Source organism: Nuphar pumila, chromosome 9 (genome assembly GCF_984573655.1).
Source record: "Nuphar pumila chromosome 9, dmNupPumi1.hap1.1, whole genome shotgun sequence".
In the NCBI taxonomy this organism is placed as follows: Eukaryota; Viridiplantae; Streptophyta; class Magnoliopsida; order Nymphaeales; family Nymphaeaceae; genus Nuphar; species Nuphar pumila.
Window position 1 is genome coordinate 32,240,025 of NC_143257.1, and position 26,605 is coordinate 32,266,629.

At 42.6% G+C, this 26,605-nt stretch overlaps 1 protein-coding gene across 2 annotated transcripts in view; it reads right to left on the bottom strand.

Moving 5' to 3' along the window:
- The window catches only part of SAMC1 (S-adenosylmethionine carrier 1), a 205,286-nt gene extending 182,379 nt beyond the window's left edge, over window positions 1–22,907 (bottom strand). The window contains exons 1-2 of one of the 2 annotated variants that reach the window (XM_090017641.1): window positions 22,725–22,907; window positions 18,760–18,832 (exon numbers count right to left, since the gene is read on the bottom strand). In XM_090017641.1, the coding sequence (XP_089873767.1) occupies window positions 18,760–18,814 (55 nt within the window). In that variant the 5' untranslated portion in view covers window positions 18,815–18,832; window positions 22,725–22,907. The remainder of the gene's footprint in view (window positions 1–18,759; window positions 18,833–22,724) is intronic. The other variant, XM_090017642.1, reaches the window with a different exon arrangement.
- Between the last annotated feature and the right edge of the window lie 3,698 nt (window positions 22,908–26,605).

The window sequence follows — 26,605 nt, forward strand, 5'->3', positions numbered from 1 at the left end:
TTTGGAAGGTCACCCACCTACAAAGGGGGACCCGAACCCTTTCTTCTCCCTCTCTCTCTGTCCCATTCTCTCTCTCTCACTCTTTTCTACCTTTCTAAACCTCAAAGCTCCCTCCAATCCCAAGCCGCAGCTCGAGGCCTTGCCGTGAAGAGCCGACCTCGCCGGTGGTGGTGCTGCCCAGGCCGACCGACCCCTCCAGTGGATGCCGCAACACCCTCGCCGGAAAATGGTAGGAGTTCAGTACTTTTATTGTTTGGTGTTGAGTGCATCCGGGTATGTGGGTCAGTTAAGAAAGAAAGCTCATTATCGCATGAAGTGGGGTTTGCATTTGGGGGTTTTTCCGATGACTGTGGGAAATCACTTCAGATTTGGGGGTTTTGCAATATTAGCATGGAATAAACTCGGATTAGGATTTTTTTCTAGCTCAATCTTATGTTAAAGAAAGTCCGATTGTTTTTGGATGTATAAAGACTCATAATCGGGGAGTACGATCTGTTTATGTTGGTCATTAGAGTCTATTTCCATCCCTGTTTCATGTGCTGATTTTTGATAAAAATAACAAAGTTTAGAGAATCGGCTATGTTTATGACAGTTGTTAAAGTCTGAGATTTGGGTCTTAAGGTCTCCAACAGCCATCTTATCGCTGATCATAAAAACGAACTTCCTGTTGGATGTTGACTTGCCGGAAGGAACACCAATTTGGTTTGAATTAGTGTAATTGTTATTACTTTCTTAACTGTAGTAGCACCTTAGGGTCAACAAGTAACAGGTTGAATATAGTATGCTGTGTTAATGCGAAAACTGACACTTTGAGGTTGACTACTTTCTTTGGGATTGGACAATTTTATTTTGAGACTCATGATGTGAAAACTCTGATTCTATTATTTTTGAAATAAGAATAAATGGTGTGGTTTGCTTTTACTTTCCTGTATCGTTCTGAAATACTTAACCCTGTAATCATTTGTTGTTTTCGTTTTTAAAAAAAAAAAAAATCCTCAAAAATCTGGGTTAAAATTTCGGGGCGTTACACGAAGGATGTATCTATGCCTTACCGTCTTGGTTTCTCCGACATGTACCAACTCGAGCCAACTTATTCAGATATAATAGCAAGAAGCCATTACCCATTGCACGGTACAGGTTCGTGATCGAGAATCTCCATGAAGAAGAAATTATGTGGGACTACTTCGACCGTCATGAGTCACTCTCTCGGTACACCTATGCATATGGCAAGCGATTCAAGTTACTCAGACCTTTCTTCTCAGTTTATTATCAGCCAGAGCGATGTGTCAGACAGTTCTCACAAAGACAGAAACGCATCGAAGCTCGGTTATTGTCAGACATCGTGCCAGAATTTGATCTGAAGTCTGCTCAGTGGTCCGGAACATACCATTCTGCCAAATATAGTTGGGATTCTTTTGTAACTCTTACTATTTTTCCCGGTCCCCGATTGTCGTCTGATTATCATGAGTGGTGGCAAATTGTTTGTCCGCCCCCTCTTTCCCAAGTTTATTATTAATAAAATTATTTTCCTTCATTCTCCTTCAATAAATCTCATTTTATTATGGTTTGATGATCTCGCCTGGGTAATAAGGCATATTTTAGTTGTTTATCTCTTTTACAAAGAATATCAACGCAATTGACGGAATTCCACCGACGACCTAATCCCTAGTAATGAGATATCCTTCAAATTGTCGACCTAACCCTCATCAAATGTTTTTTGCTCTATTCGTTTTATTCCAAAATTATCCTTCAAAATTAATTGGCCATTTTATTCTGCAAAAAGCACTTGCACCCTTACATGGTTTAGACAAGGCCCGACAGGAAAACCGTACCCATTCAGCATATCAGTTACTCTTCAACCTCAGAACAAGAAATGGCCTCTCCAAGATCTACCGGAAACAGAAGCCAACAGGGCAATGATGACATTGACCCACAGATGTATTTGTTATTTCAGAGGATAATGAACAAAATGTTGTCTGAAGAAGCAGAGGTCAGTTCGGGCAAAAACCATAATAAGAAAAAGGTCAAGGGCCGAACAGTGAAAAAGAATATGAAGATCTCCAAAAGGCAGAGTCGTCACAAAGAAACCTCTGACAAAGCAGAATCAGTGGGTGATACAGATGAGAAACATGAGATTCATCAGGAATTTCGAAGATCGACTCAGGGACAGGGGTCGACTTATAAGTCCAAGAACCAGTCTGTTAACGACCCTGACCAACCACAGCTCAGAGAGGCAAGGAATATGACTACATCTGGTTTAGAATCAAAATGGAGTTTCGAAGATATTCCAAAAGATGAAAAGACAGAGTCCTATTCCAACTAAGACTCTGAGATTTTTAAAAAAATTTGATAAATAAAGGAATCCAGAAGCGACACCACCTAAGTAGGTCTCATCTTAGGATTGAAATCAATTAAAATTGAGTTTAAAACGAATCCAGATTGTTTTCTAAGAAAATTTTTTAAAATACAAGATCTTGGGTGTTAGCAAATGGCAGAATGTTGATTTAAAACCCAGGTTTTAATTTTGATCTCGAAAGAAAAGCTTTAAAACTTGAATCTGGATTTAATATTTTGCAAATAGAAGTACTAGATCTCGATAATGAGATGTGATGACAGGGAATGCAATGCAATGAAATGATATGCCAAATACATGCAGTGATATGCAATGGCACATGAAATGCAAACACTGAATAAGGGTGAAAATTTGCGGTGTTTACAGATGTCCCTCTTTGCTACTAAACCGGTTGAAAGCCGAGCTTAGTGGCAAAAAAAAACACACCAAATTTGTACTATAAAAATGCCCCAGTTAGAAGAATTTGACCGGGTATGAAAGAATAGGCTCGAATGATAGTGGTGGATATGGGAAGGAGAATAAAGAAGAAGATTCACCTCATCGAGACGAGTCTCAAGTTTAGCCCTTAACCTGGATGGAACAAAAAATACCTCGTGGAAGAACAAGATTCAGGCTTAACCCTTAACCTGAAAGAGACGGTACCTCATGGAAAAACGAGGCTCAGGCTTAACCCTTAACCTGAAACGAACGATACCTCGTGGAAAAACGAGGTTCTGGCTTAACCCTTAACCTGAAAGGGGACAATACCTCGTGGAAAAACGAAGTTCAGGCTTAACCCTTAACCTGAAGGGGGTGATACCTCGTAGAAAAATGAGGTTCAAGCTTAACCTTTAACCTGAAAGGGGACAATACCTCGTAGAAAAACGAGGTTCTGGATTTAATATTTTGCAAACAGGAGTATTGGATCTCGATAATGAGATATGATGACATGCAATGTGATGCAATGCAATGAAATGATATGCCAAATGCATGCAGTGATATGCAATGACACATGAAATGCAAACACTGAATAAGGGTGAAAATTTGCAGTGTTTACAGATGCACCTCTTTGCTACTAAGCCGCTTGAAAGCCGAGCTTAGTGGCAAAGAAAAACACACTAAATTTGGAGTATAAAAATGCCCCAGTTAGAAGTTTCTGACCGGGTACGAAAGAATAGGCTCGGATGATAGTGGTGGATATGGGAAGAAGAATAAAGAAGAAGATTCACTTCATCGAGACGAGACTCAGGTTTAGCCCTTAACCTGGATGAGACGAAAAATACCTCGTGGAAGAACAAGATTCAGGCTTAACCCTTAACCTGAAAGGGACGGTACTTCGTGGAAAAACGAGGCTCAAGCTTAACCCTTAACCTGAAAGGGACGATACCTCGTGAAAAAACAAGGTTCAGGCTTAACCTTTAACCTGAAAGGGGACAATACCTCGTGGAAAAACGAGGTTCAGGCTTAACCCTTAACCTGAAGAGAATGATACCTCGTAGAAAAACGAGGTTTAGGCTTAACCCTTAACCTGAAATGGGACAATACCTCGTAGAAAAACGAGGTTCAAGTCTAACCCTTAACTTGGATGGGACGAAAAATACCGCATGGAAGAACAAGTGTAAAACCCGCTTTAAAAAAAAAAAAATGTTTGGACCCGGGCCGGGTCTGGTCCGTACCCGACTCGGGCCCCTTTTTATTAGGGTTTTAAGTAACCCGAGCTTTCGGGCGCCGCAACCCCCCCCCCTTTTCTCCCCCTTCGTTTCGGGTGAATTGTGGAAACCCACCAAGGTTTCCCCTTTCATCGCCCTCCTGGAGCTTTTAAAAGCTCTGCAGGAGAGCAATGGGAGGCACAGCCCTTCGCCCCCTGTGCCGCCTCTTCCTTCGCTGCGCACGCCGCCGACCGCCAGCCACCTCGCCTCCTCTCCTTCTAGGTACACCGTCTCCACCTTCTGCTCCTCCTCCCCCTCCCATCTCTCTCTGTCATCTCGCCAGGACGCCGGCAGGCGGCACACGGCCTCTGCCGCACCTTCCCACCTCCCTCCTTGCCCATTGGAGACCTGACAGGGGGCCTATAGGGCCCCTGTCGTCCCCTTCTCTCTTTTGGGGGTTCGCCGGAGTGCCGGCAGGGGGCCAATGGCCCCTGCGACACCCCCTTGCCCCGATCTCTCTCTCTCTCTCTTCGGCAGGGGTTTGTCCCCCTGCCATCGTCCTTTCGCCGGACGGCAGGAGCTCGGCCCCTGCCGATTCGCTGTCGTCGGCAGGGGTGCGACCCTCTGCCGTTTCAGTGTTGTCGGCAGGGGAGCGACCCCTGCCGATTCGTTGCTGTCGGCAGGGGCTAGCCCCCTGCCGCTTCGCTGCCGTCGGCAGGGGTGCGACCCCTGCCGCTTCAGTGATGTCGGCAGGGGCTAGCCCCCTGCCGCTTCGCTGCCGTCGGCAAGGGTGCGACCCCTGCCGCTTCAGTGCTGTCGGTAGGGGCTAGCCCCCTGCCGCTTCGCTGCCGTCGGCAGGGGTGCGACCCCTGCCGCTTTAGTGCTGTCGATAGGGGCTAGCCCCCTGCTGATTCGTTGCTGTCGGCAGGGGCTAGCCCCCTGCCACTTCGCTGCTGTCGGCAGGGGTGCGACCCCTGCCGCTTCAATGTTGTCGGCAGGGGCTAGCCCCCTGCCGCTTCGCTGTTTTTGACAGTGGCTCTTTCCCCGTCGCCCCGTTGTCATCGGCAGTCGGGGGATCACTCTGTGCCGCCTAATCCTACCCTTGCCCCCGTCTCACCACTAATTATATTAGCAAGATTTAATATTTAACACCCTTGCAGATTTATGCAACAGGTCCCGATCGTGCTCCGGGCCGCAACCCTCGTATTATCCTCACGTGTAGGCGTACGCCGCTGCACGACATCCCAAGGTAGGGTAAAGTCGCACAAAGGGCAATTGATGAACGTATTTAAGTTGAAATGATTAAGATGCCATGCTAGATATGCTTAGAGTTATATTGCTTCTGCATTGCGTATTATCATGTTTGTATGCTCATGGGTCGAGGTACAATTTCATTCTTCGATCATTATTTTGCATAGTTGCTTATGAATTTGAGGTGTGGTTTCGTACTTCGTGAAATACATATGCCCTTGTTTGCTTGTATACATTTCTGCCTGCATATTTCCTTTGAGTGAGGTACGATTTCGTGTCTCATGTATTACTTATGACCTTATGTGTTTTGCTTGTCTAAGTGGTCAATGTATGGTTTTGGTACCTCGTGTATTACTTATGTGCTTTTCCCTCGATGTGCGGCATCGCAAGTCGAGAGTTGTTTGTTGACATGTTATAACCTGCATATGCTCACACTCATGGTAAATATGTACTTACATAAATGTAGTCTTGTGCCTATCCTGTTATCACTTGTTCTCAAAACACTAGAAGTTGCACTTGTGCGCTATAGTTCTTTTAAAAGAGGGTTTCCTCCTGCGAACCCAGTGCTCTTCAAATGGCACAGCTTTTGCAAAGTTAAGTTTTAATCCTCGCAGGATGTCGAAGTTGCATTTGAGTCCTCCCAAGTCCGCACACTTGGGAGAAATATTTTATAACCCCGATTCGAGTTGTGACCCAATTCGAATAACCCCGATCAGGGGCATAAGCATATGAATGAGTGGGGTTCTGTTGAAGGACCCATTCTGTATTTATCAATCTAGTGTCACATGTCGATACTAAGATAAATTTTGGATGCGAGTTTGATAGTGTTGTGCCTTGCGTGAATGACTTAATGTGGCATTATGGCTTTTAAGGATGAATCGTGCCAAATGAGCACTCCTATATTCTTTGGATCGTTATGAAGTTGTGTTGGGTGTTCCTTTTGAGAAGCCCACACACCTCCCTTGATCGGTATAACGTACTTTTAGACATGCACAACATGTTAAGTACTTTGTTGATCGGACGAGAGATCCGAGATGACCTTGCATCATGAAATATGAAAAATGTTGTTGAAGTGAATTCAAAACTTATCTTGCCAGGCTGTGTTGTATTAATTCTTTTGCAGATAATATCTGTTGGGGTTTCTTTTGTGGAACCATTTCCCTTTCATCGTAGTCGTACTTTTGACAAGTACGACCGTACGTTTTGACAAGTACGTCTTTTTATGTTGCGATGATTGGATGAGTAGGTTGTGGCAACCTCGATGAGTGCAAATAACAAATGATGTGATCACCTAAATAAGTGATGTTTTCGCCTTCACCGGCAAGATACTCGAGTTGGTCGAAAGACCAAAGTATGTAGAATGAGTCTTCAGTTAACTACTCCTGATTTACTCATTCGAATCGCTGACTCCTGTTAGGAGAGAGGACAGGAAGGTACAAAACTTCGATGGACAGGCCATTAATGGCAGTTACGAGCAAAAGACTCGGCTTCTCCAGTCATCGGAGTTAGGGGAATGGGACTACCATAATTATCCTAGGTGGTAGCTCTCCATGTTTGGGATGCATCCATTGTTTATGCTGCTTTGGGGATTTCTCTCTTGGTCACCGACCTTCCCCTTAGGTGCGGACTCAGTCAGCTATCCGGGTTATCATAAAATACATAGCATAATAAACCCCCGGATCAGTCTAGGTTGTTTCTAGAGTCGTGCCTTGGGCGTACCCGCTTGGCCAGTTAATATCGAAACATAATTTAAATCTGATCACACAATGTGTTCAGTTATGCACATATGAAAGTTATAGGGTACAACAGGTTCAATACTTATAGAATTGTGTGTGTGGTTGATGAAGCATTGTATTTTGCTAGTTAACTTTCTTGTGCAGTGCTTTGCTTGTAATAGTTAGCCTACTGGTGCCAGTAAAATGCTTGTAATAATTTTAACATTGTGATCATGATAGTTGCTCTGTTAATCTGTTGAAATTAAATTGCTATATAATTGTCTGTCCGCTTGACATATTAAATTATTTTGCTTAATTATGTTCAATATTGTCATGTCTGTGCACCTACCAGTTTTTAGCGAAACTGACCCATTTTATGGCAGGTGATGTATAGGTGATACAGTCTGCGATGGCACGATGACGTGATGAGATCAAGATAGAGCTATTTCCCTAATGTTTCGCTCCTGAGGACATGTTGGTAAATTTGGTATAAAGTGTGTTTCAAAATTTCTCTTTTATTAAACCGTGAGTTAATAAAACTGTTTTAGTAAGCTTCTTGGTTTCAACAAACAAAATCTCAATTATTGAAACTCCGTTTCTAAACCATTTGATTTCAATGATTGTGCGGGATTTGACAAAAGGAAAGTTTACGTTGTAATATGCTCAAGGTCCATTGACTTGTGGTTTTAAAAATATCATTTTTCCGCTGAAGTATTATTTAAACTTTGATTATTGTATGATTTCAAAGCTTTCTAAACTTTTCTAAAAAGTTACAAGTCCTGGATTTTTGGGGCGTTACAACAAGATTCAGGCTTAACCCTTAACCTGAAAGGGACGATACCTCGTGGAAAAACGAGGCTCAGGCTTAACCCTTAACCTGAAAGGGATGATACCTCGTGAAAAAACGAGGCTCAGGCTTAACCCTTAACCTGAAAGGGGCTCAGGCAGGGGGCTCCGCCACCTGCCACTTGCTTACTTTTTCTGGCAGGGGCAGAGCCCCTGCCACTTTATCTTTTTTTGGTAGGGGCTAAGCCCCTGCGGCGTGTTCTCATTTTTTGACAAAGGCCGAGCCCCTGCCATTTTCTTGCATAAGGCGACAGGGGCCAAGCCCCTGCCCCAGCCCCTTGTCGTGCACTCTTGCAGGATCGGGCTCGTCTTGGAAACCGACCCTTGCATCGCCCTTGTTGCGTAATTTCTTTTGCGAACTATGAGTCGTTTATTATCTTTTTCTTTTCGCTGCTTTCTCGACGGAGCACGCTCACACCTCGTGGCCCGATACCATTCATACCTACACTCGCAAATGAAAACAAGACCGCAACCCCTCAAGGTAGGGGCAAGTTGTGCAAAAAGGCTTTAAACGAACAAAATATTAAAATACATAAATATTCAAATGAAAAGTTTGATTATCTACATTTACTTTACGTAGTTCCTTATGCATTTACCTTTCAAGAGTTATTTTTCCCTGCAGTTACATCCTGTATTGATTTGTTGGTAAATTCTTTATGCTTTTGCCTTTACGTTCCATCTTTGCAATTGCATGCTACTGTTCCTTTCTGAGCTACCACACCCGGAGTGAGGCCTTGCCTCATGTGACCCTGCTATTGCAGGCCTCGCAGGGCGTGCAGGTGCCCGTATCGATTCTTGCTCTTTGCGAAAGATGCAAAATCAGGTATCGACGCTTCAGTCTTGAAAAAAGGGGATTTCCTCCATACGAAATCTCGCCTTATCGAGTTGGCTAAGCTAGCCATTCTCTGTGCACTGCTAGATGCAGTTAGTGTCACCTCATGTCGAGACACTTGGGAGGTACAGGGGGATCCACAGAGATCCTAAGCCTTGTATGATTCTGTTGTACACTCTGAGCACATAATAAATTACTTTATCATATGATGTGTTGGGTTATCCTTTGAGATACCCATGCCTACCATCGTAGTGGTGCCTTTAGAGAATGACGAAATATTGTAGTACGAGAGGTCGATGAAACCTCGAAACGTGCGATAAACACATTTGCTGAAACCACATTTGGGTCAGATGCTCATGTGGGTCTAACAGACCAGAGCATATAGAATGAAACGGCGGTTAAGAAACCCTCGTCGTACCCGTTCACCTCCCACGGTTCATTAAGAGAGAGGATGTGTAAGAACTCAAAAAAAAAACTTGGATTCGGGTCGGATCCGGACCCGAAAGGGAGGCACCGCCTCCCGTGTCTTTTGAAGACAGCGAGGCAAGGGTTTCAAAGAGAACCCCCACCCCCCTTCTTCCTCTCTCGTTCTCTCTCCCCGACTCGGCTATGCACTCTCTCTCGCTGGAGGCCCATATCGACCCGCCGCCACCTGCGACCTCCCTCCGACGCCGACGCTATCGCTGCCGGCGACCACCAGGTACGCGCCTCCCCCTCTTTCGTTCGTCTCTCTCTCTTTCCCTCTTCCCCCCTCGTTTCTCCGTTACGCAGGGAGGGGAGCACTACAAGAAAATTGTGGATTAGCGATGGCCTCTATCCATCGGTAATCCGTCGCTAATCCGTCGCTATTAGCTACGGATTAAAGATGGATAGAGGCCATCGCGAATTTTTGCTCGCTAATTGGCGAAAAACTTATCTGTTGTTAATTTCGTCGCAAATTTGCGACAGATTAGCGATGGACATTATCCGTCGCTAATCTGTCGCTAAATTTAAAAAAAAAAAATTTGATCTATGTCGTGCGGTATTCCGGCAGCAATAAGCCGGACTTATACCGCACCCGACAGGCATTGCACAGAACGATCGCTCTGCCTCGTCACCGGACTTGTATCGTCCTCCGTGAACCGGTGCTCTCCAGCATCGCCGTCCTCCGTGAACCGGCGTCGCCGTCCTCCAGCAATCGCTCAGCCTCGTCGCCATCCTCCGTGAAACGGCATCGTCCAAAGTCGTCGCCGTCCTCCGGCGTCGTCGTCGCCGTCCTCTGGCGTCGCCGTCCTCCGTGAAATTGCGTCCTCCGGCGTCGCCGTCCTCCGTGAAACCGCGTCCTCCGAAGTCGTCGCCGTCCTCCATCGTCTCTGTCCTCCGTCGTCGTCGTCCTCCGTCGTCGCCGTCCTCCATGAAAATGCGTCCTCCGAAGTCGTCACCATCCTCCGTTGTCGCCGTCCTCCGGCGTTGGCGTCCGCCGGCGTCGTCGGCGTCGCCGTCCTCCGTGAAACTGCCTCATCGCCGTCATGCTCTCCAGCGCGCTCTTCGACGGGGAGAGAGTGGTTTAAATCGTGCGCGGTCGATTTAAATTTCGAACAGGGAGAGAGGGAAAATTTCGCGCTCGGTTTAAATCGAAAATTAATGAGGGATTTAGCGAGGAAATTTTTCCGTCGCTAATTAGCGACGGATTAGCAACGGAAAAATTCCCTCGCTAAAATGGTTTTCTTGTATTGAGAATTAGCGACAAAAAATTGTTGTCGTTAATCTGTCGCTAATTAGCGACAGATTCATGAAGAAAGTTTTCTCTAGCTAATCTGTCGCTAATTTGCAACAGAAAAAATCCGTCGCAAATTCATGTCGCTAATTAACAATTTTCTTGTAGTGGAGGGTCGAGCCCTCCTCCCTGCCTCCTGTTACGACAGAGAAGGGGCTCGCTTCCCCTCCTCTCTGTGCCCTCTGTCAAGGCAGAGGAGGGGCCGAGCCCTCCTCCCTGCCTCTTGTTACGGCAGAGGAGGGGCTCGCCCCCCCTCCTCTCTGTTCTCTCTGTCAAGGCAGGGGAGGGGCCGAGCCCTCCTCCCTGCCTCCTGTTACGGTAGAGGAGGGGCTCGGCCCCCTCCTCTCTGTTCCCTCTGTTCGGTAGGGGAGGGGCACCACCCCTCCCTGCTTCTGTTACGGCAGGGGAGGGGTCGAGCCCCTCCTCCCTGCATCCCCTTATGGCAGGGGAGGGGCACCACCCCTCCCTTACTGTTTGCACTACTTACGCAGTTGCACTGCTTACTTGCTTTGAATTGCTTATTGTTTGCACTAACGCATTCGCACTGCTTACGCGCTTGCACTGCTGACTCGCTTGCACTACTTACTCGCTCGCACTACTTGTTAGCTTGTACTACTTACGCGTTTGCACTATTCACCTGCTTGCATTGCTTACATGTTTAACTGCATATCTGCTCTAAACTGCGTAACCTACTGAATTAAATGTACTTAATTCAGTTTCTTGTAGTCTCTCTTGTGCACCTACTAGTTTTTCGCGAAACTAACCCATTCTATGGCTACAGGTGATGATTAGGTACTCTACGGGCGATGGCGCGATTGCAAGATGACTTCAAGACTTCTTCTTCCTGCTTTTAGCTCGCGTCCTGAACGCTATGGGTTTGTATCGGATTTTCCTTGGGATATCTGAATCTTGTGAGTTTTGATTCTTTTAGCTAACGTGTAACGCCCCAAAATCGTGGACTTGAAACCTTTTATGAAAAAGGTTGAAAGCTTTGAAATCAATCATTTATCAGAGTTTAAAACAGAAGTTCAACGGAAGATCAGGTTCAAAACAACAAGTCCCTAGACCTTGGGCACATTACAACCAAAAAGCAGTTTCCCCCTTACAAACCGATTTGCAGATCAAATAAATATTTTATTGAAATGAAAGAAGAACCACATTTTTGGTAATACAGTTTTAGAAATGCAGAGTTATAATCGAAAGAGATACTTTCAAAGAAACCTTGTACCATCTATCAAAAGAGTCCCCAAGAACGCAACGTCAGGAAAGGGCATTCCCTTGAATGTATCGCGTCATCATGCCATCGCAAACTGTCTCAACCTGCCCATGAAAATGGGTCAGTGACACAACAGACTAGTAGGGGTGCAAAGGACAAGAAAGAGCAGAAGCTGCAATAAGTAAGATAAACGCTAGCTCAAGCAGAAACAAGCAAGACTAGCAGATCTAACCAAAAGTGCTGTGGAGTAAGCAAAGCTCTAGTAAAACAAACAGCTACGTAAAAGAGCAGGAAGGATCAGAGTGCTGAACAGACAACTATAGCAATCTCACAAATATAATGGGTGAAGAGTAACTAACTCTATGCATCAGTCAAGCAAAGCAATTTTATAAGACAGGTATTCATAACACCCGTAATACATATACAAGTACCATTATATGGTTCAGCCTATCGGCCAGCAGCTACATTAATCGTGAGGCACAAGCTATTGCATCACAAACAATTTGTAAGCTACACAGGATAAGCAATCAACTAGTATGAGAAGCTAGTTATCACCAAGCACAGAACTGCGTAAGCAGTTTAACCAACAAGGGTAATGCCTCGACAGGCGTACCTAGCTCAACGAGTAGCATACCTAACTACCGAGCTAACAAGCAAGCAAGCAATGCACGTCACAATATGCATATCTCAAGATCATGTGCATAAGTTATATCTTGTCTCATTACTGAGCAGGCCGTTGTGAGTACGCACAAGGCAAAACGTAGAAACAGCCGAGATCGATTCGGGGGTCCATTATGCTATGTATTTTATTATACCCCGAATGACTGACTAAGTCTGCTTCCTAAGGGGACGGTCTGTGACCAAGACGGTAAATCCCCAAAGGCAAACAAAAGGCCCAATGGATGTGCATCCGTACTTCTGCAGAAGTGGCCCGAAGAATTTCCCCTAACCTCCGATGACTGGGGAAGGTCGGATCTTTGCCCGAGATTACCATATATGACTGTCCATCGGAGTTTTGTACCATCCATCCTCTCTCTTGATGAACCGTCCCGAATGAGCACGACGGAGGGTTTCTTAACCGCCGTCTCATTCTCATGCTCTGGTCTTTCAACCCAATCGAGCATCTTGCCTGTGAAGGCGCATGATTATTATTTAGGTGTGTTATACGCGCCATTGCGCGTTCAAGGCAACCAAACAATTCACATCCTATTCACCGCAGTACGCATTGTAACTATTCACTTATACAATCACGATGAAAGGGGGCAATCCCCACTGAGGGTAGAAACATTACTCTTGTGATCTTAAACACATGCCAATACATGTTCGAGGCAGACATAGACCTCTCATCCTACTCATCGTAGTACGCAACGTACCTGTTCAAAAGTACAACCACGATGAGAGGGGTATGGATCTCTCGCAGGAAATCCCAATGCTTCTACTTTATAGAAGCCAACAGTGAACTCATTCCAGTTCCAACTGATCGTTCTCAGGTCCTTTAGACAATTGCGAGCAACCCGCCTATTAAGCGAAAGCAACATAACAGGATTAGCTTAATGTGTCAATACACGCTTAGAGGTTACTGTAGACCTCTCGTTCTGCTCTCGTAGTCCAAACTCATCGTATGCGACTAAGGGTACAACTACAAGAGGAGGAACATGGATCCTTCGTAAGAGATCCAACAATACCTTCACAAAGGAAGGCACTACAATCTTGGTTGAACCAGAAAGCCTAGAAACTATGTCTCGTATCAGAGATGAGGTAACGTCGATCTAGTGATGGCGCAAGTACCTCGCTAGGATCCCCGCCCCTATTCGTGCACGGGATCCTAAACAAGGTTATCTAAGTCGCATCGAATGGGCAAACTAAGGTTGTAACACATCTATCCTAAATACATCAATTTGGGAGGTCCGACCGCTACCTCTGTTTCACAAGCTATACATCTTGAAAATAGGTTTGCACCTAAGACGATGTCTTTTGAGAACTGAAGTGCATAAGGGTGTGTCGTGGCTTGTAAGCCAAGTGAGACGATATACACTATGCACTCGAAGTTGCACTCCGAGAGTGCAAGCTGACAAGAGGCAAACTCATGCACATACTAATACAAAGGCAAAACGAGGGATAAGACTCGGTGGGCGAAGCCGCACCGCGAGGGTAGAACGCTAAAGCTCCACACGAGGTATGAGATCATACCTCGATCATCGTAACGCACAAGCAGGCAAACACGTAAGCAACTCGTGAGGTAAGAGATCCTATACTGACCACGCAAGTGTAAAGGACGACTCACGAGGCATGGGGTTGCACCTCGATAGATCAATAAGCGCAAGTAGGAAAAGGAGCATGCGACAAAGATAGGATACATGCACGAACAAGGCATATGCACGAAGCGCAGTAACAAGGTAAAGACGAATACATACAAAAGGTAAGTGCAAGAGCAAGCACGACAGCACAGGAAAGTAAAATACGAAGAGTAAAGCAGAAGCAAAGTCATGGCGCATAAAGCGCGGGGCAACAAGTAAATACAAGAAGTAAAGTGCAAGAACGTAAAGAAGGACCAGGCATCCTGGAAAAAAGGCAAACATAAGCAAGTAAATGCCAAGGCGCAAAGCGTGGGGCAACAGGAAAGTAAAGTGCGAGAAAGTAGGGAGGACAAGGATCGCGAAACCGCATCCTTGAGTTAAAAGACATGAATGTAAAGGCAGAAATAGAAAGCCTAGGCACATATAGCGCGGCGGCGACAGAAAGGAAAGTGCAGGAAAGTAAAGAGGACAAGGATCGCGAAACCGCGTCCTTGAAAGTAAAGACATACGTATATATATATATTATACGTATACATATATCGTCCTCTTTTAGTTATCTTTCTTATTTTAGTATTTATCAGTTCATTGTCCTTTTACGCAAGAATCCCCTACCTTAAGGGGTTGCGGGTCCTCGTACGCATGCAGCGCAGGCAAACAAGAGCTCGAGCCACAGAGGGCTAGCTGGATCCACCGTTCAACCTGGAGATCTCAAAACATTAGCATATGCCGAAGGTAAACAAGAAGCAACAAGACAACCAGGCCTCTTGCCTGCAGGAGGCAGAGGCAGGAGCTCTGCATCCTGCAGACAAGGGTGCCAGAGGCAGGGGCCTTAACCCTGCTTGGCAACAACAGCAGAGGCAGGGAGCAGGAGCTCCTTGTCTACTAGCACAAGGAAAAGCAGGGGAGGGAGCAGAAGCTCCCTGCCACACCTGCCACAACAAGGCAGGGGGGAAGCACCCCCTGTCAGAACACGAGACAGGGGCGCAGCCCCCTGCCGGCAGCAAGAACAAGGCAAGGGGGCAGAGCCCCTTGCCAGAGAACACGGAGATGCAGGGGGCAAGCCCCTGCTCGAAAACCAGAAAGCAGGGGGGCTTCGCCCCCTGCTGGCACAACGCAGGAGGCAGGGGAGGCCCCGCCCCCTGCCGGCACAATGCAAGAGGCAGGGGGAACAGAACCCCCTGCCGAGGAGCAGCAGAAGAGCAGAGGAGCTCCGCCCCCTGCAGGGGAAACAAACAGAAGGCAGGGGGCCCCCGCCCCCCCTGCCGGCAATAAAAGACAGGGGGCAAAGCCCCCTGCCGAGAGGCACCAAAAGAGCAGGGGGACTCAGTCCCCCTACCGACCCACTGCAAAAAGGCAGGGGGGTAACCCCCTGCCGACAAGAGGCGACAGGGGGCTCAGCCCCCCCCCGTCGACCAAGAGCAAAAGGCAGGGGGGTAACCTCCTGCCAAAACAAGAAGCGACAGGGGGCTCAGCCCCCCTGTCGTCCAACAGCAAAAAGAAAAGGGTGGCAGGAGGGGGAACCCCCTGCCAAGAAGAGCCAACGACAGGGGGCTCAGCCCCCTGTCGACCAAGAACAAAGGGAGGCAGTGGGGGGTTTAGCCCCCCTGCCAACAAGTGGTGATGACAGGGGGCTCAGCCCCCCTGTCGATCCACCCTGCACACAGACGAAAAGAAGCAACGAAGAGGGGAGGGTTTTATACCTCAGAAGACCGCAGCAACGGGACCGCCTGAGGGGAGTCGTGACTGTCGGGGCTGGAAGGTCGACAGCACAGGCTCCAAGGAGAACGAGGAAGGCGGTGGCGATGAACGGTGGCGGCTGCAGCACCCCGAACGGAAGCAGAGGCTGACGGCACGCTCGGGGTCCCTGGCGCAGCCTCTGACGAAGGGGGAGTAGAGAGGGGCGGCCGATGGCAAGGAACCCTCGCTCGAAGGGTGAGAGGCGAAGAGGAGACAGCAAGGGGAAGAGGGGTGGTCGGCAAGGCTCGAAGGTCGCCGGCGATTCGTCGGTGCTCGAGGTCGCTGGGGATGCAAGCGGCGAAAAGCTCCGACGACGGAGGCTCCCGCGCAGTCGACTGGGTCACGGGTGGCCACCGAGGAAACCAAGGTCGCAGGCGGCGGCGTCGAGGACCGGGAGTCGTCGACGCCCAGGAATCGTCGATCGTCAGGGAGGCCGGCCGGACGGAATCACTCGCCGGCATCTCCGATCGCCGGCGGGAGCGTGATGGGGGCGGTGCAGATGAGAGAGAAAGGGTGAGGGGGTGCCCCTCGCCCGAGACGCCTGCGTCTTTTTAAAAGACGCAGGTTCTCGAGAGTTCGAGAACCCGGGTCCGGGTTGAGCTCGGGTCCGGCCCGGATCCGGGCCCGACACAGGGGTCAGACCCTGACTCGTGTCCGACACGTGCCGGGCATGTGTCTGACATGAGTCGGACGCGATTTTTTTTTTTTTTCATGGTCTTTACATAACGTGCCCAAAGTGTTCAGCTGGCCTTATGATTTATCAAAAGAAAAATCTGTCGCTGATTTCGTAAACAAACTCTGAAGGAAAGAGATATTTTTAGTCTCTTGCCTGTTTTTCTGAAAAGGTTCGCAAGTTTGAAATTTGGGGCGTTACAGGATGGATGGTACAAAACTCCGATGGGCAGGCCGTTAACAACCACACTACGGGCAAAAGACCCAGCTTCCTCAATCATTGGAGTTACGAGAAATGGGCTACAAAAGGTAGCTTACAGTTGGATGCATCCATGGGCCACACACGCCTTTGGGGACTTACTCTCTCGGCCACTGGTCGTCCCCTTAGAAGCGGACTCAGTCAGCTTTTCGGGTTATCATAAAATACAGCATAATAAACCCCCATACCAGTTTTGGTTGTTTCTATGTTTCGTGCCATGTGCGTACCCGCATGGCCAATTAATATCAAAATTAAAAATAACTTGCTCACACTTCAAGTTAGTTGTAGACTTTTGAGGGATTGACTGTTACTGTACCTGGCCACTTTCTGTATTTAGTTACTTGTTTGAAATTATTAATAATTACATGCATTGTGAGCTCTGCTTTGAATGTTTAACTTATTCAGTTACTCTGCTTGGTATGCTGAACTGTTTTGCTGAGTTAGTTTCTGTATTTAGTTACTCTCTGCCTGTAGAGTCGGTGGGACTACTATAGTTGCTTATCGTACTTTGCTTTAACACTTTGTTCTTTACTGCCTTTCTTTGTGCACCTACTAGTTTTTCGTGAAACTAACCCATTTTATGGGTAGGTGACGAGTAGGTGCCTCTGACAGCCGATGACGCGATGCAGGATGGCTCAAGATCTCACCCCTCTCTGCCTGCATCCTGATTACTTGCTCTTGTTTGCCTTTTTGTACTTTTGCTCACGCGGGTAAACCCCCAAAGTTGTACAAACTAAATTTTGACAGATATATATACACAGTTTTGGTCCTCAAACTGTTTTTGCCAATTTGTTTCTGCTGGTTTTATTCTAACGTACCCAGAATTATCGACTTGTCTGTCTTTCAAAGGAAAATATGCTTTCGCTGACTTTCAAAACCAAAACTCTGAATTTTGAAAGGTTTTTTAATTATCTTTCAAAAGCTAACAAGTCTAGATTTTTGGGGCGTTACAGCAAGGGTCGATGGTGGTCCACCGAGAAGGGGCGGGGAAAAAGGGGTTCCGGCGAGAAGGGACAAGGGCCGATGGCTTCCCCAGTTTAAGTATCAAATCTCTTCATAAGTAGTTTTTCTGCATTATCTCCAACTTTGCTATAATAGGTGAGACAAGTTATGAGCCAAACCACTTAACTTGCTTAGCAAGTTTCCTATGATAAACTAGGGTCTTGTGAAAACCAAATAGGAGTAAATCCACTACCTGGTGCAAGTTCAGCTTGCAGAAAGCAAAGAATAATGCAGGTGATGTTAGGTCAGTTTGCAGAATATGCACAAGAGAGAATAAGAGGAGGAAAGAAAGATTAAGAAAAACTGGCAGCAATATTGGGTGAAATCTCAGCACCCTCTTCATGTTAAACTTCTTTATGTACAAGGGCTCTAGGGATTTCTAAGAAAAATACTAGAAATACCCTTGATGTCCATCAGTATTACAATTCTGCCATTTTCAAAATACATATGACTAATATATCCCAACCGATCTACTCATATTCCCCTGACTTTAGGACCGACAGCTTTCTTCAAGTTGTGCATGGGTTAGGACCATGTGTAGCTTGGTCTTCAACTGCCAATGGAATCGCTGAAGATATCAGTTTCACAAACAAAAGTGGCAAATTGATGTTCTCCAAACACAAATCTGGTTTCTAAACTTGGTTTTCAATATTTTCTTGAACAAAATGTTTATTCAGTTCTGTATGTTTTGGTTTAGAGTAAGGGGATATGAGAGGTGTTAGCCCACAAACCCAATTCTTAGGAACCTTAGAAAACACCATAGAACTTGTAAATAAGGATTTGGGCAATCTAAGGAGCTAAAAATGTCCTCATTAGAGTCAAAAACTAAAAGTCTCCAACATAATATGGTTGATTTTTATTAATGAAAAAAAGGTACCAGAAAATTGAGTTTTCGACATTTTAGTGCATCATATGAGATGCAAAGATGCAGGCCCGTGTCATATGACACACTTTAATACAGGGTGTCTCATACAATACAGGGTTGTAATTGTATAATACAGACAATATAGATGCAATGTACCCCTAAAACTGAAACCAATTTTATAGGTAAAATATGTAATGCACTTCATGACACTGGTGAAGAGACTCAATCTAGTAAGTGTTTTCCTCTAACCAACAAATCATAGATATATATTATAAGATCTCATGTTTGCCTAGAAAATGAAAAAGCATCAGTTATCAGCAAAGGTCTTACTTGTTTGGACTCTTGGTGAATTGTTACTTTCCACAGCTAAAACTGGAGGAGCCATGAAACAAGCTTCACCTTACTGCATAAGCAATAGACTGTGATCAGGTTCAGTGTTCATGGTTATAAGAGCAGCTTTTTAACATCATACGTTCATTGACATTGTCATTGTCATTGTCATTGTCATTGTCATTGTCATTGTCATTGTCATTGTCATTGTCAGGAAAGGTTATCACCAGTAAATTAAATGCATTGTCAAAGGGAACCTGAGAATATGAAAATAACCATTCAGTAACAATGGCAAGACTGACGGTTGACTCCATGGAATTGAAATTTTGTCTCAATATGCAGCATCCACAATCCATAGAAAATGGGGACAAGGCATGCTTAACTAATATCTAAGAGTGTCCTTGCCTCTTCTTCTTCACTTTTTCTTCCATGTAATATGTATTATGCACTTCGTGCAATTCACAAACCAAAAAGACAAATCTGTCAAGTCAGTTTTCTATTTCATCAACTAAATATGCTAAAAAGAAATCTAACAAGCAAAACAAGGATGCACCCATTTCATGAGAAACAAAGAGTTTCCATAGCAGACAACAAAAATACATAAGAATCATGTTCCTCAAACAAACAAATTCCAAATAACTTACGCAAGAAAAGTATTATCAGACAAGCACACAGTGGCTTCCCTCAATGTTGGGATGTCCAAAAAAAAGCTGAAAATGTGTTTTCTTTACCATGAAAGAGAAATCAATGATAAACATAATAACATAAACACATAACATTATTAGAGTCATTCAACCACCATTCCTGATGTCATCCTGCTAAAAAAGAAAGTCATCAACTACGTGTCTTCTGTATCTCCTTTATATATAAAAAATTTTGCAGGTTCAAAGACTTAGATTAGGTATAACATCATGATTCAGGGATTTCCTTAGCAAGGGAAAATCTTGCAATAAATTGATTATTTTCAGGACAAAATATTGGCAAATCTCCAAACATTTATAACAAAAATATAAGAACAATAAAAAAAATTAGGAATGTAAAATATAAAAATACAATAACACAATGTAAATGCACATCATGATAATATTGTGATATATTAAAAATAGGAGAGCTTTTGAACTTCACAAGAATTTATTGGAATATTCATGGTCTTTCAGAATCTCACCAGTATTTGTGACTATGCCTTAAGGCATGAAGCTGAGCATTCTTTTGCAGTATAAGGAAGAGAAAATACTTTGATTCAATGTATTTCGTAGAAAAATTAATGGCTATTAGCAGCATCTACGTGATAACATGCTGATGGATAGTCAAAAAGTATACTTGTTGTAGACAAACATCATTTCAGGACCTCTATAAGCACCCTCTCTTTTTAGTCTCTTATATAGGTTAATATATTCAAGAATAAGGAAAAAAATATTTGTTGTAGACAAATACCGTTTCAGGACCTCACTTTTTTTTATCTCTTAAACAAGTATGGAATCCGCATAACCCCACAACAAATAATCCTATTAAATAATTCAACTTCGACCTTGCACATAAACTTTAGCATATATCCTTAATAAAACAAAAAAAATAAATCAAAAAGAGAAAGGTTGGCTCCATTTGTCTTGTGAGGTTGAACCATGTTATTCGGTTTTTGTAAAACCTGTTCGTTTCCTTCAAACAATTCCAACAAAAACATATACTTCTCTAACATAAACATAATAACATAAACACATAACATTATTAGAGTCATTGAACCACCATTCCTGATGTCATCCTGCTAAAAAAGAAAGTCATCAACTACATGTCTTCTGTATCTCCTTTATATATAAAAAATTTTGCAGGGTCAAAGACTTGGATTTCCTTAGCAAGGGAAAATTTTGCAATAAATTGATTTTTTTTGAGGACAAAATATTGGAAAATCTCCAACCATTTATAACAAAAATACAATAATAAAACAAATTAGGAATATAAAATATAAAAATACAATAACACATTGTAAATGCACATCATGATAATATTTTGGTATATTAAAAATAGGAGAGCTTTTGAACTTCACAAGAATTTATTGGAATATTCATGGTCTTTCACAAGCTCACCAGTATTTGTGACTATGCCTTAAAGCATGCAGCTGAGCATTCTTTTGCAGCATAAGGAAGAGAAAAATACTTTGATTCAATGTATTTTGTATAAAAATTAATGGCTATTAGCAACATCTACGTGATAACATGCTGAAGGATAGTAAAAAAGTATACTTGTTGTAGACAAACACCATTTCAGGACCTCTATAAGCACCCTCTCTTTTAGTCTCTTATATAGGTTAATATATTCAAGAATAAGGAAAAAAAAATATTTGTTGTAGACAAATACCGTTTCAGGACCTCACTTTTTTTTCTCTTAAACAAGTATGGAATCCGCATAACCCCACAACAAATCCTATTAAATAATTCAACTTCGACCTTGCACATAAACTTTAGCATATATCCTTAATAAAACAAAAAAAAAAGCAAAAAGAGAAAGGTTGTTTCCATTTGTCTTGTGAGGTTGAACCATGTTAATCGGTTTTTGTCAAACCTGTTCGTTTCATTCAAACAATTCCAACAAAAACATATACTTCTTTAACATAAACATAATAACATTATTAGAGTCATTGAACCACCATTCCCAATGTCATCTTGCTCAAAAAGAAAGTCATCAACTATGTCTCTTCTGTATCTCCTTTATATACAAAAAAAAAATTGCAGGTTCAAAGACTTAGATTAGGTATAACATCTTGCTTCAAGGATTTCCTTAGCAAGGGAAAATCTTGCAATAAATTGATTTTTTTCAGGACAAAATATTGGAAAATCTCCAACCATTTATAACAAAATTATAAGAAGAATAAAAAAAATAGGAATATAAAATATAAATATACAATAACAAATTGTAAATGCACATCATGATAATATTGTGATATATAAAAAATAGGAGAGCTTTTGAACTTCACAAGAATTTATTGGAATATTCATGTTCTTTCAGAATCTCACCAGTATTTGTGACTATGCCTTAAAGCATGCAGCTGAGCATTCTTTCGCAGTATAAGGAAGAGAAAATACTTCGATTCAATGTATTTTGTAGAAAAATTAATGGCTATTAGCAACATCTACGTGATAACATGCTGAAGGATAGTAAAAAAGTATACTTGTTGTAGACAAACACCATTTCAGGACCTCTATAAGTACCCTCTCTTTTTAGTCTCTTATATAGGTTAATATATTCAAGAATAAGGAAAAAAATATTTGTTGTAGACAAATTTTCAGGACCTCACTTTTTTTTATCTCTTAAACAAGTATGGAATCCGCATAACCCCACAACAAATCCTATTAAATAATTCAACTTCGACCTTGCACATAAACTTTAGCATACATCCTTAATAAAACAAAAAAAAGAAAAGAAAAAGAAAAAGAAAAAGGTTGGCTCCATTTGTCTTGTGAGGTTGAACCATGTTATTCGGTTTTTGTAAAACCTGTTCGTTTCATTCAAACAATTCCAACAAAAATATATACTTCTCTAACAAAACATTTCTTCAAACAGTTGGAGGCGGTTTCATATCACGACAAATGCCATGTATTGCTTTCGAACTCTCAAGAGCAAGATTGTGAAAATTCATTGTCCTAAGAGCGTTTTTGAACGCACCTGCTTTTACAGAAAAACGGGATAAGCTGGGAAATTCCATTATAAAGAAAATTCAGGTTCCCAGTTTGTCACAGGTTTCCGGATAAGTGGGTGCATCCGAAGAAGCCTTTAAAAGATGAAAATTAGTCCTAAAATCTAAAACCACTTGTATTTCGACATAAATCTCACACACTCATTTCATTCTAGACTGCATTTTCACTTACAGAAGACAAGAATTTCAGGAAAACTATTGAATAGCCAACGTGAAATCAAAGTGGTTGTCGTAAAAGCACATTGTGGTGTAGGTTGTTGGAAGGGAAAGGACTCACAGTATCAGAGAGCAGGTAATGGTGAGCCGAAGCAGGGGAGAATCTCTGGTTTTACTCAGGCGTAGAAGAGACGTTAAGCCTCTCTTTTCCTTGCTTGCTCACCGTTAGCCGAAGAGGTGAAGTAAATGCGTTCAGGTGGGTAGGTCACGAGAGAGAGAGAGAGAGAGAGGACCTCCCATCCCTCTCCGTATTGCAGAGGTAGGGGTGCCAATGGGTCGGGTATGGCCCATTTTCGACTCATACCGGATCCAATAGAATTCGGGTTTAGTATGAAGTATGAAAGTAGGGGTCCGATTAAGAATTCCAGTCGCTTATTGCATCCGATTATTATATGGAGCCGGGTATATTTTGTGAAATTTGATACCAGATTCGGGTCGGAGCCAGTACACTTCACAAAATTTCATACCAGACTCGGGTCCGACCTCAGTTTCGATTAAGAACCGCAAAATTTCCACATAAAAACATACTGTCTGAGCAAATATTGACCGGATTTGGTTTATGCAATTCTTAATGGACCTGCGTATGGTTTTTCATATTGTAAGTCCAGTTGGACCTAGCTCTGGACTTGGTATAGGCACCTCTTAATCAGAATCAGGTCTAAATCCACCCAATTCTGGTGGAGGTCTGACACTTTGATACCCTTAGTTACAGGTAGGGCCAGCAACTAAATATACAATAAATTAAAAAGGATTAGATTAACCAAGATCCAATGTCTAATTTGATATGTGCAGTGGATGTTGCTGAATCCAACAGATGAATCTTGCTATGTTGATGAGCATGGTCATCTGCCACAAAGATTCATGGACACCTGAACATGTGACAGAGGGATTCGGCTCGCAAGTTCAAATTTCCTTTTTAGAAAATAAGACATGAGGACACATGTTTTAATTTTTTTATCAATAAAAAGTTATTCTTTGATATTTTAATAGTCAAAATATTTGTTATTGGAAAACATAAAAATTATTATTACAAATATTGAAAACAATGGTCATACGTGTCATGTCCATGTTAGCATGTCCCAAAATGGCATGTCCTTGTGACATAGTCTATCACATAACTTTATTGCATGAATCTAATGTTGGCAACCTTGATGTCATCTAAGAGGGGCCTATAGACTAAAACCTATATTTGTTGCTACACCAACTAATTAACAATTCTCTATAAATTATACTCTCTTGTGATAGTGGACTTCAATAAACCATTAGTTTGGTAGCTACTATTATGGGATCCTGGTTCTTTTATGAAACTTATTCTTATGTAATATATTAACATAATTAAATAAATGCCAGAAAAGGATTCTTGTTCGAGAGCATAGTCCCTCTTTGTCATAGTTCTTAAAAGCAAAAATAAGGAGCATGTGGGACCCAAGTTTCACAATTCTTCCAAGAATTTTTCATTTTCTTGATCAGAAAAAAAAATCTCATAATTCTTAATTTTTACTAAAAATGTTTCTTGGGTGAAGTGTATGAAATTAGTTATATGAATTTTACTCTAGAGCAAATCATACTACATGATATAATTAGAACAAACAACAATAAATAGAAGGAAAAACATAAATAATATATCCTTGCTATATCTACACTTTTTAGTGAGATTTTTTTTAATAAAAAACACACTTAAAATTTCAAAACTGATAAAAACACCTCCTAAATGTTTTCATGGCTAATTAAAAGACAGTATGCTGAAATCACCTCTTTACACTCAAAAGTTTATTAAAGCACTTACCTTTTGGCATCAATGCTCACTCAAAAAAAACTTTTGGCATTAATAAAAAATATTGACACAAAATCTTTATATGAGGAAAGTTAAATTAATGAAAAATTGGCTTTGATTAGAGAAGCAAAAACTTATCTGCTTTTGGCAGACATCTTTATAGCTGTTAGGGTGGCTTCCTAGTTTAGAGACCTACTATTTGGGCCAGTTAATCTCTTACACTCTAAAAGGTGGTGCTAGGGAGGCTTCCTAGGTTAGAGACCTACTATTTGGGCTAGTTAATCTCTCACACTCTAAAAGATGGCGCTATGTGTGGCACTTCTAGCCCTTGTCGACAAGGGCTAAGCCGGGTAGATACACACGCCCACCTTAACTCAAAATTTCTCCAAAGTAGAGATTGGGCCAGGGTGGGCAGTGCCCACATGTAACGCCCAAACCAGGACTTCTTAAGTTTGGGTTCATGGACATCTTTTCTCATAGAAAAATTACCAAAATGACCTCAAAACCGAACTAAATTTTTTTCTTTCAAAACACATGGCATAAATATAGTCTCCTCAATACTTAAGTGCATATAAAATCCAACATAACCAACAAGTCCCTTCAAATTAACACTAATACAAAACCATTCATGTCTATCAAGATAAATGATCCAAAGTATATGTTTAGAATAGAAAAAAATGCAAAAATAAAAATAAAGTACTTTAAAGTCACCAGTAGCCCAATCTGAGTCTACAAAATCACGTCTTCCTTTCCGCAATGCCTCTCGATCCTACAATGATAACCAAGTAGGTGTGAGTCTAAAACTCAGTAAGATTCTATTTACAAATATAAGGTACACGATCGTTATAATTACAATGAGCTCTATGCTCCTACTCTGAGTTTAGTTCTTTAACTAACACACATGCTGTTTATATATTTTATCTCTTTTTTACCCCTTCTTAACCTTCTTGAAACCATTTCATTTTTTTAGAGCAGTCATTTCTCAATGTTGCTCTCTACAATATTCGACTATTTCAAAAATAGCCTCACAAACATAGCAACCCATGTAGACAACTCTAGAATCTATGAAACCATTTAGCTTCCTGTGGGTATGCACAGTTCAAATACGCTGAGACAGATGACACTATTTAGGTGTTTATTATGCATGAGTGTTTTAATACCCTAAATGACTATCTGAATTGGATTCTTAAATGGGTGGTATAACAACCGAGAGATAACACCTAAAGGCCGAGATAAACAGGATGCATCTGACTTCTGCAGAAGTTACATGACATACTCACCTAGGACAAAATTAGGTAGTCCAGGTCACCTAACTTTATGGCCGAAGGATCATTGAGTTATTGTCGCATGTAGCATAATATTAACATTATATGTTTCAACAACAATAGCCCAACAAAGTTTGTATTGTCTATCCTCTCTAAAGTATCCCAACATTGGATGGGTATCTATTTCTTTTTTTTAATTTGATTTATTCAAGTTATTTGTACCTGCCTCTCTTGGGCAAACTTGGGTTTTGGAAACCCAAGCACCACTCTAAAACACGCTAAACCTGCCTGTAAAGCAAGAATGTATACTACACCAAAGGGCAGCCAAGAATACTTATATTTTATTTGGTACATTCATATCACTCAATCTAGTGAACTCGTGGCACATTTAAACCATCGAGTGCCAGAAGAATGCCCTAGTATGTTTAAATCGGCCAAACATTCATTTATGTTTATGCGAATGCAATTATTTAATTTAATAACTTGGTTGTACGCATCGTACCCCATTGATCTTTTTCAACTACATGCCCAGTCTGAGGCAAATACACTGGTGTATGAAGTACACCACTAAACAATAGTACAAAGTTTGCAAAACACGTACAAAATATCATAAGTGCTCATATGGCACCATGAAAGGTTCTGTAGAACCTCATGCTCATTTTTTAGCCCACACATTAACATGACTCTGCAAATATTTATCGTAGTACAATATATCAAAATCATGTAATTAGTGGAACATAGTCTGGAAATGAGTCTCGGTTATGCCAATTCATTACAAGGCATAATCTATTTATAGGTGAAATAATAAGTATGGTTGTCATTTTATGTAGTTCGCAAAACTTTGCAAAAGAGATTAAACATTCACTTTGGGCATAAAGAATCAAATATGCACTTTTCACGAAA